Source organism: Mizuhopecten yessoensis, unplaced genomic scaffold (assembly GCF_002113885.1).
Source record: "Mizuhopecten yessoensis strain PY_sf001 unplaced genomic scaffold, ASM211388v2 scaffold4359, whole genome shotgun sequence".
Classification (NCBI taxonomy): domain Eukaryota; kingdom Metazoa; phylum Mollusca; class Bivalvia; order Pectinida; family Pectinidae; genus Mizuhopecten; species Mizuhopecten yessoensis.
In genome coordinates this window covers 860,995-872,540 of record NW_018405506.1, presented here as the reverse complement: position 1 = coordinate 872,540, position 11,546 = coordinate 860,995, and the positions used below count along the sequence as shown (strand labels likewise).

General features: G+C 39.3%; 1 protein-coding gene across 1 annotated transcript in view; it reads right to left on the bottom strand.

The window, feature by feature from the left end:
- Positions 1-557: 557 nt before the first annotated feature.
- LOC110448830 (solute carrier family 35 member E3-like) overlaps positions 558-11,546 on the bottom strand; it is a 16,038-nt gene continuing 5,049 nt past the window's right edge. The window contains exons 4-6 of the mRNA XM_021495284.1: positions 10,217-10,299; positions 6,045-6,157; positions 558-5,802 (exon numbers count right to left, since the gene is read on the bottom strand). Coding sequence (XP_021350959.1) covers positions 5,732-5,802; positions 6,045-6,157; positions 10,217-10,299 — 267 coding nt within the window. The 3' untranslated portion in view covers positions 558-5,731. The remainder of the gene's footprint in view (positions 5,803-6,044; positions 6,158-10,216; positions 10,300-11,546) is intronic.

Below are 11,546 nucleotides of genomic sequence, written 5' to 3'. Positions count from 1 at the left end.
TCAGTTAGCTATCCATACAGTTTGGTATAGCTGTTAATGGCTTGTTTAGGTAGGTCAGTTAGCTATCCATACAGTTTGGTATAGCTGTTAATGGTTTGTTTGGGTAGGTCAGTTAGCTATATAGCTATCCATACAGTTTGGTATAGCTGTTAATGGTTTGTTTGGGTAGCTAGGTCAGTTAGCTATCCATACAGTTTGGTATAGCTGTTAATGGTTTGTTTAGGTAGGTCAGTTAGCTATCCATACCGTTCAGTATAATAGCTGTTAATGGTTTGTTTAGGTAGGTCAGTTAGCTACCATACAGTTTGGTATAGCTGTTAATGGGTTTTTTAGGTAGGTCAGTTAGCTATCCATACCGTTTGGTATAGCTGTTAATGGTTTGTTTGGGTAGGTCATTTAGCTATCCATACAGTTTGGTATAATAGCTGTTAATGGTTTGTTTAGGTAGGTCAGTTAGCTACCATACAGTTTGGTATAGCTGTTAATGTTTTTTTTAGGTCATTTAGCTATCCATACAGTTTGGTATATTAGCTGTTAATGGTTTGTTTAGGTAGGTCAGTTAGCTACCATACAGTTTGGTATAGCTGTTAATGTTTTTTTTAGGTCATTTAGCTATCCATACAGTTTGGTATAATAGCTGTAAATGGTTTGTTTAGGTAGCTAGGTCAGTTAGCTATCCATACAGTTCGGTATAATAGCTGTTAATGGTTTGTTTAAGTAGGTCAGTTAGCTACCATACAGTTTGGTATAATAGCTGTTAATGGTTTGTTTGGGTAGGTCAGTTAGCTATCCATACAGTTTGGTTTAGTTGTTAATGGTTTGTTTGTTTAGGTAGGTCAGTTAGCTGTCCATACTGTTTTGTATAGCTGTTATCTGTATGTTTTGGTCTTATTAAATTTTAGGCTTACCGTTTTGGTATAGCTTTCGTCACTGTTTTACGTTTGGTATATCTATTATCCAATTACTTCAGTACAGCTGTTATTGATATATTTTTGAGGTATCAATCCCTGTTTTTTTGTCAAACACATTCTCAAGTTTTTAATGATGATCAACTCTATCTGCTTTCAAGAAAATCAGATGGAGACCTAAAGCTTTCAAGGAAATCAGATGGAGACCTAAGAAACTAGGTACCTGGAAAAGTTTGTAATACCTGAAGTGCAAACAAGTGCAATAACTAATCATAATGTTGGATCAACATGCACAACTTACTTGGGTGAAAATGATGGTGACAAATCCTAGCAAGTTTCGAGAAAATGGTTGAACTAAGCGACTACCAGGTAGATGTTTGGCGATTTGTAATGCTGGTCCAATATTCTGTACATAACGCTAACACACAGCTATACGCATGTAGGAGCACATCTGGTATCTGGAGGATGTAGAAGTTTTGAAGACATCGTTTGGAAAAAGAAGAAATACTTGTACAAAAGGTTTAGAGATGGATGGACAGCATTAATAATAACAACAACTGTAAGCCATAGGCCAATACCATCCCTCTTAATACCACCCCTTTTTATACCACCCCTCCCCTATCATCATAAAAGTCTGCCAAAAGATCTCATGAACATTATTCACATGAACAAGACATAACAAAGGATTTCACAACAGGGGGAACAACTCTTATGAACATAGGCAGATAACAAAATAAGCACTTATATAAGAGTGTAGTGATTACATCAGTGGAGTTTCAAAAAATTATGATGAAACCTGTAGAGATGTAGATACAAGATTCTCCGTACAGACAGACAGACAATCTGATTCTTGTATAGGCCCCCCCCCCCCCCCCCTCCATCCAACACCTAAAAATAATGGTCAATGGAATGAAATTTCTTGAAAGGTGCATAAAATTGCCCATATTTCATTAACAATGTCTCTTATATATTATAACAAAGAGTGGCTAGCATTGTGAACTACAGAAATAACGCATGATCATAGTGAACATTTAAAGATTTTTTTAACACAACATGTAGCGAAATATTTTACTGGTGTTTCACAAGTATGGTATACACACTTTCTGTCGAATATTGGACTACCGGCAGATTGTGAAACAAAAATTAAACTCCTAGTGGTTCGCAAGAGTAATAATTGCATTACAATTTTTTGTAGTGCAGTATATCATGATAATGCTAACCACTAACTTGATCTAGTACAGGAAATTCATTGCAGTAAATTATGAGAAAATAATTTTTATAGTTCAGGGAATCGTGAAGAAATCACCATTAATTTTGTCTAGCAGAGTAAATCATTAAAAAATATCCACTACTCACAAAGGACTAAGTGCCTAAATAACCAGTCTACTCACACAGGACTCAGTGGCTAAATAATCACTACTCACACAGGACTAAGTGACTAAATAATCACTACTCACAAAGGACTAAGTGACTAAATAATCACTACTCACACAGGACTAAGTGACTAAATAATCACTACTCACACAGGACTAAGTGACTATATAATCACTACTCACACAGGACTAAGTGACTAAATAATCACTACTCACACAGGACTAAGTGACTAAATAATCACTACTCACACAGGACTAAGTGACTAAATAATCACTACTCACACAGGACTAAGTGACTAAATAATCACTACTCACACAGGACTAAGTGACTAAATAATCACTACTCACACAGGACTAAGTGACTAAATAATCACTACTCACACAGGACTAAGTGACTAAATAATCACTACTCACACAGGACTAAGTGACTAAATAATCACTACTCACACAGGACTAAGTGACTAAATAATCACTACTCACACAGGACTAAGTGACTAAATAATCACTACTCACACAGGACTAAGTGACTAAATAATCACTACTCACACAGGACTAAGTGACTAAATAATCACTACTCACACAGGACTAAGTGACTAAATAATCACTACTCACACAGGACTAAGTGACTAAATAATCACTACTCACACAGGACTAAGTGACTAAATAATCACTACTCACACAGGACTAAGTGACTAAATAATCACTACTCACACAGGACTAAGTGACTAAATAATCACTACTCACACAGGACTAAGTGACTAAATAATCACTACTCACACAGGACTAAGTGACTAAATAATCACTACTCACACAGGACTAAGTGACTAAATAATCACTACTCACACAGGACTAAGTGACTAAATAATCACTACTCACACAGGACTAAGTGACTAAATAATCACTACTCACACAGGACTAAGTGACTAAATAATCACTACTCACACAGGACTAAGTGACTAAATAATCACTACTCACACAGGACTAAGTGACTAAATAATCACTACTCACACAGGACTAAGTGACTAAATAATCACTACTCACACAGGACTAAGTGACTAAATAATCACTACTCACACAGGACTAAGTGACTAAATAATCACTACTCACACAGGACTAAGTGACTAAATAATCACTACTCACACAGGACTAAGTGACTAAATAATCACTACTCACACAGGACTAAGTGACTAAATAATCACTACTCACACAGGACTAAGTGACTAAATAATCACTACTCACACAGGACTAAGTGACTAAATAATCACTACTCACACAGGACTAAGTGACTAAATAATCACTACTCACACAGGACTAAGTGACTAAATAATCACTACTCACACAGGACTAAGTGACTAAATAATCACTACTCACACAGGACTAAGTGACTAAATAATCACTACTCACACAGGACTAAGTGACTAAATAATCACTACTCACACAGGACTAAGTGACTAAATAATCACTACTCACACAGGACTAAGTGACTAAATAATCACTACTCACACAGGACTAAGTGACTAAATAATCACTACTCACACAGGACTAAGTGACTAAATAATCACTACTCACACAGGACTAAGTGACTAAATAATCACTACTCACACAGGACTAAGTGACTAAATAATCACTACTCACACAGGACTAAGTGACTAAATAATCACTACTCACACAGGACTAAGTGACTAAATAATCACTACTCACACAGGACTAAGTGACTAAATAATCACTACTCACACAGGACTAAGTGACTAAATAATCACTACTCACACAGGACTAAGTGACTAAATAATCACTACTCACACAGGACTAAGTGACTAAATAATCACTACTCACACAGGACTAAGTGACTAAATAATCACTACTCACACAGGACTAAGTGACTAAATAATCACTACTCACACAGGACTAAGTGACTAAATAATCACTACTCACACAGGACTAAGTGACTAAATAATCACTACTCACACAGGACTAAGTGACTAAATAATCACTACTCACACAGGACTAAGTGACTAAATAATCACTACTCACACAGGACTAAGTGACTAAATAATCACTACTCACACAGGACTAAGTGACTAAATAATCACTACTCACACAGGACTAAGTGACTAAATAATCACTACTCACACAGGACTAAGTGACTAAATAATCACTACTCACACAGGACTAAGTGACTAAATAATCACTACTCACACAGGACTAAGTGACTAAATAATCACTACTCACACAGGACTAAGTGACTAAATAATCACTACTCACACAGGACTAAGTGACTAAATAATCACTACTCACACAGGACTAAGTGACTAAATAATCACTACTCACATAGGACTAAGTGACTATATAATCACTACTCACACAGGACTAAGTGACTAAATAATCACTACTCACACAGGACTCGGGTTACTATGTCCTCTGATATACACAAAACCTCATTACACTGTCATATTGTTGCTGTTATAAAGCAATAAGTCAATACTCTGTAAACCAAGAAATGTTCAGCCTCCTTATATTAATGAGGACAAATTTATCATGACAGCAAACATTATTATGCAACACACTACACTTTAGTAATTAAATGAGAAGGCAAACTAACGCTGCTACAGAGAATATTATTGAAGGGCCAATTTTTAGGTTGAACTAGGCCAAAGTTTCTAGCATACACTATCTAGTGGGTGATTTATAAAGAGAAGCAGACACCAGAAAATTGAATAGACTAGTGAAGTGGCAGAGAAAATAAGGGTTAATTTATCTAGGTTACCAATGCTGATAAATATATATTATACCTATAAAATTCAAACCCATGTTTACATAATTAACATGATCAAATGTGACACTAGTCACAGTTAACAGGTGTATCACAACATGGCACTGTCTATGTCACAACAAAAATAAATCTCCATACATCTCAGAGGAGTGTATCACTCCTGGGACAGGAATGATAGACAGTATATAACTCTTTAATGTCAAGAAGAAATTTCATCACGTCCATGTACTCAAAGAGAACAGATGATATGCTCACTATGTGAATATGAAGACACACATGTCGACACTTGACTGGCCAGGTTACCTCAACCGAACCATCCATTTTCTGTGAGGGACAGTGTGCTTGTACCCTACTCTATTACGAATGAAGACTGTCTTCATGCCAATTCATTTTCTATGGTAGCCTGCAGGCTATCCGTCTTGTTAAGGGTTTTATTGAGTTGGCTTGCTGTCAGCCTATGGCTGGTACTTTTGTGGTAGACAGCTGGCTGTCTTTCAAGGAACTGCCCTAGATCTGCTGAGTCGGCCTGGCTGTTTTATGAAATGTCCAGTTAGAAAGTCTACATGTCCGTGTCTATGGCTAGCACTGTTGTGGTAGACAGGCTGTCTGCTGAAAATTTGCCTTGTTGAAGTAGCTATCTATCAATGATTTTTTCTGTAGATGATGATTTAATCTGTCTATTAGTTGTTTTGTTGAGGAAGGACTTGTTTAACCTGCTCTGCCATCTTAAAATGTGTGTAGCCTATCACTCCTGCAAGTTAAAAATGTAGTTTTAGTGGTGGTTTTTTTAAGAACAAGTGAACTGGAAGGACAGACCAATATAGATCTAGAGCCCCCTTCTGATTGCTTCTTTTCTTTATTGAACTTGTTCCATAATTTGATATGACACTTGCCTAAAGGCTTGCATCATTTCACATAATTGAACGCACTAAATAAATTCAATATGACATGGACACTCGTGTAAGATCCTCTAGGTAACGTCAATGTACTTACCTGAGAGAGTGGTAGCTATGCCTAAGACTTGTAGAAATGACAGGGGATCACTGAACACAAGAACCCCCAGTAGTACTGTTACACAGAACTTGAGGTGGCCAGCCATGTTGTATCTGATTAGGGTCAAGGACAAATTACACAAATACGTGACAGATTACATAAATCTCACCCCCATTCCGTTACAGGGCAACACAAATAAGTAACAGTTACCACAAAAAAGGCACAATTACAAACAACTTGATGCAGATCACACATTGCAATTACATTACATGGTAACGAGATCTCAGCATCTCTTTACAGGGTAACACAGGTCTCACCATCTCTTTACAGGGTAACACAGATCTCTCCATCTCTTTATAGGGTAACACAGATCTAACATTCTCTTTACAGGGTAACACAGATCTCACCATCTCTTTACAGGGTAACACAGGTCTCACCATCTCTTTACACAGTAACACAGATCTCACCATCTCTTTACAGGGTAACACAGATCTCACCATCTCTTTACAGGGTATCACAGGTCTCAGCATCTCTTTACAGGGTCTCACAGATCTCAGCATCTCTTTACAGGGTATCACAGATCTCAGCATCTCTTTACAGGGTATTACAGGTCTCAGCATCTCTTTACAGGGTCTCACAGATCTCAGAATCTCTTTACAGCGTAACACAGGTCTCACCATATCTTTACACAGTAACCCAGATCTCAGCATCTCTTTACAGCGTAACACAGGTCTCACCATATCTTTACACAGTAACCCAGATCTCAGCATCTCTTTACAGCGTAACACAGGTCTCAGCATATCTTTACAGGGTATCACAGCTCTCAGCATCTCTTTACAGGGTCTCACAGATCTCAGCATCTCTTTACAGCGTAACACAGGTCTCACCATATCTTTACACAGTAACACAGATCTCAGCATCTCTTTACAGCGTAACACAGGTCTCAGCATATCTTTACAGGGTATCACAGGTCTCAGCATCTCTTTACAGGGTCTCACAGATCTCAGCATCTCTTTACAGGGTAACACAAATCTCAGCATCTCTTTACAGGGTATTACCGGTCTCACCATCTCTTTACACAGTAACACAGATCTTAGCATCTCTTTACACAGTAACACAGATCTCAGCATCTCTTTACAGGGGAACATAGATCTCACCATCTCTTTATAGGGTAACACAGATCTCAGCATCTCTTTACAGGGTAGCATAGATCTCATTATTTCGCAACAGGGTAACAGATCTCACCATATTTACAGTACTACACAGATCTCTGTATCAATTAACAGGATAACACAGATCTTATTATAATATTACAGGGTAACAGAGATATCATAATCATATTAAGAGGGTAACACAGTTTTCATCATCACATGAACAGGGTAATACATATCTTATAATAATATTACATGGAAACACATCCCAGTTTATCATTAAAGTATTTCATTACAGAGTAACAGATCTCACAATCACGTAGTAAGTTGTTTGCGCTGTAACAGGCTGGAGATACGTGACTGGTGGTTGATACATTTGTTTGTGATGTCACAACTAGGATAAGGATGTTGTTTGTGAGTGTAAGTTGTTTATGTTGTGACAGGGTTAGGATACGTGATGGGCGAAGTATTATGATGCTGTGTGTGAGTGTAGGGTTGTCCCTGTTGTAACAGGGCTAGGATACGTGATGGGCGAAGTATTATGATGCTGTGTGTGAGTGTAGGGTTGTCCCTGTTGTAACAGGGCTAGGATACGTGATGGGCGAAGTATTATGATGCTGTGTGTGAGTGTAGGGTTGTCCCTGTTGTAACAGGGCTAGGATACGTGATGGGCGAAGTATTATGATGCTGTGTGTGAGTGTAGGGTTGTCCCTGTTGTAACAGGGCTAGGATACGTGATGGGCGAAGTATTATGATGCTGTGTGTGAGTGTATGGTTGTCCCTGTTGTAACAGGGTTAGGATACGTGATGGGCGAAGTATTATGATGCTGTGTGTGAGTGTACGGTTGTCCCTGTTGTAACAGGGTTAGGATATGTGATGGGCGAAGTATTATGATGCTGTGTGTGAGTGTACGGTTGTCCCTGTTGTAACAGGGTTAGGATACGTGATGGGCGAAGTATTATGATGCTGTGTGTGAGTGTACGGTTGTCCCTGTTGTAACAGGGTTAGGATATGTGATGGGCGAAGTATTATGATGCTGTGTGTGAGTGTACGGTTGTCCCTGTTGTAACAGGGTTAGGATATGTGATGGGCGAAGTATTATGATGCTGTGTGTGAGTGTACGGTTGTCCCTGTTGTAACAGGGTTAGGATATGTGATGGGCGAAGTATTATGATGCTGTGTGTGAGTGTACGGTTGTCCCTGTTGTAACAGGGTTAGGATACGTGATGGGCGAAGTATTATGATGCTGTGTGTGAGTGTACGGTTGTCCCTGTTGTAACAGGGTTAGGATATGTGATGGGCGAAGTATTATGATGCTGTGTGTGAGTGTACGGTTGTCCCTGTTGTAACAGGGTTAGGATACGTGATGGGCGAAGTATTATGATGCTGTGTGTGAGTGTACGGTTGTCCCTGTTGTAACAGGGTTAGGATATGTGATGGGCGAAGTATTATGATGCTGTGTGTGAGTGTACGGTTGTCCCTGTTGTAACAGGGTTAGGATACGTGATGGGCGAAGTATTATGATGCTGTGTGTGAGTGTACGGTTGTCCCTGTTGTAACAGGGTTAGGATATGTGATGGGCAAAGTATTATGATGCTGTGTGTGAGTGTACGGTTGTCCCTGTTGTAACAGGGTTAGGATATGTGATGGGCGAAGTATTATGATGCTGTGTGTGAGTGTACGGTTGTCCCTGTTGTAACAGGGTTAGGATACGTGATGGGCGAAGTATTATGATGCTGTGTGTGAGTGTACGGTTGTCCCTGTTGTAACAGGGTTAGGATATGTGATGGGCGAAGTATTATGATGCTGTGTGTGAGTGTACGGTTGTCCCTGTTGTAACAGGGTTAGGATATGTGATGGGCGAAGTATTATGATGCTGTGTGTGAGTGTACGGTTGTCCCTGTTGTAACAGGGTTAGGATACGTGATGGGCGAAGTATTATGATGCTGTGTGTGAGTGTACGGTTGTCCCTGTTGTAACAGGGTTAGGATATGTGATGGGCGAAGTATTATGATGCTGTGTGTGAGTGTACGGTTGTCCCTGTTGTAACAGGGTTAGGATACGTGATGGGCGAAGTATTATGATGCTGTGTGTGAGTGTACGGTTGTCCCTGTTGTAACAGGGTTAGGATATGTGATGGGCGAAGTATTATGATGCTGTGTGTGAGTGTACGGTTGTCCCTGTTGTAACAGGGTTAGGATACGTGATGTGCGAAGTATTATGATGCTGTGTGTGAGTGTACGGTTGTCCCTGTTGTAACAGGGTTAGGATATGTAATGGGCGAAGTATTATGATGCTGTGTGTGAGTGTACAGTGGTCCATGTTGTAACAGGGTTAGGATACGTGATGAGCGAAGTGTGATGTAGTGAGAGTGTACGGTTGTCCATGTTGTAACAGGGTTAGGATACGTGATGGGTGAAGTATTGTGATGTTGTGTGAGTATACAGCGGTCCATGTTTTAACAGAGTTAGGATACGTGACGGGTGAAGTATTATGATGTTGTGTGAGTATACAGTTGTCCATGTTGTAACAGGGTTAGGATACGTGACGGGTGAAGTATTGTGATGTTGTGTGAGTATACAGCGGTCCATGTTGTAACAGGGTTAAGATATGTGACGGGTGAAGTATTGTGATGTTGTGTGAGTATACAGTTGTCCATGTTGTAACAGGGTTAGGATACGTGACGGGTGAAGTATTGTGATGTTATGTGAGTGTACGGTTGTCCATGTTGTAACAGGGTTAGGATACGTGACGGGTGAAGTATTGTGATGTTATGTGAGTGTACAGTGGTCCATGTTTTAACAGGGTTAGGATACGTGACGGGTGAAGTATTGTGATGTTGTGTGAGTGTACAGTGGTCCATGTTGTAACAGGGTTAGGATACGTGACTGGTGAAGTATTGTGATGTTATGTGAGTGTACAGTGGTCCATGTTGTAACAGGGTTAGGATACGTGACTGGTGAAGTATTGTGATGTTATGTGAGTGTACAGTGGTCCATGTTGTAACAGGGTTAGGATACGTGACGGGTGAAGTGTTGCCAATGATCCAGTAGATGGTCAAGTTGACAGAGAAGGCTATCACCCCAGACATCAACACCAACATCTAAAACATAAACAAGCTACATTGTATTCAGGTCACACTCAAGCACTTGGGCAAATCTTGAACTTTCAAGCTTTATTTTATACTTATATAGTTTGTTAGACATTATCCCCCTAAAAAAAACCAGACTTAGTAAATCTTTTTTCTCCCATATGTAAGTACCCCAAACACAAGTGTCCCATGTAGGTCACCCATATGAGATTCCATATCTCACCCCCAAAAGAGGTGGGGTGATTTGTTTTCTTTTTTTTACTCTGTTAATTTTGTTATATAAGTAATGTTGTGATTACATCAGTGCTTTAATTTGTCAACATGATGTCTTGTTATGATGTCTAATGTCAAAACAAGACAAGGAAATATCAAACTGGGAAAATTGGAGGTATATCTTTCCTTGGTTATTAGAAATATCTATTCATCATACATGTAGGTGCACCTTGTGACTTCTAGATTGGAAATTACATTGTTAAAATCCTTACTAGGAATTTCTGTTCAAAATATTTTGTGAAATGACTTGACAAGGTTTTCAACAGGCATTGACAATTTTGGGCCAGAACCTCCATGAGCTTTGGTTCTGACCCAAATTCTACACCATGGGGTAAAGTTTCAATATACCCCATACCTGCATAATATCATAGAAGTACATCACATGATAATTTCTAGGATAGCTATTGGATAACTACCCTTGTTCTATTTGTTATAGTTAGCATCCGCCCTTGACAACAGGAACTATACCTGGAGACGGGCACTATACCTTTTTTTTGGACCGCGTAGACTGCGGGAACAGTAGCTTTTGATGCTAAGAGTTGCACCCCTTATCCTATAGGTGGCGCTGTATATATTCTACTTTCACTTAATTATTGTTGTCTGCCAAAATGGCTTGGAATTTCGGGACCAGGAATGCACATTGCGTCGCAGAGGCTGATCAGCAATGCATCAAGACGAAGCAGGCGACACCATTTGACGTCGCAGTCCTTAAAGACTTTCTAAACCGTATATGACCTAGCGGTGATTTAATTCAGTGCATTGAAGCAACAACAAGAGGCCCAAGGGCCTTAGCGGTCACCTGAGTTATATCATAGGTACTGGTAGCTTTATTTTATTGTTTAGATGTGATGTGGAAATCAGCATGTAAACTAAGTGAAATACAATACTTGTCATGTCATCAATGGATAAGAATTTGAAAATATTGGTAAATGTTCCCTTTGGGGCCCCGCCCTAGCCCCTGGGGATGGGGCAGGAATCCTAATTTT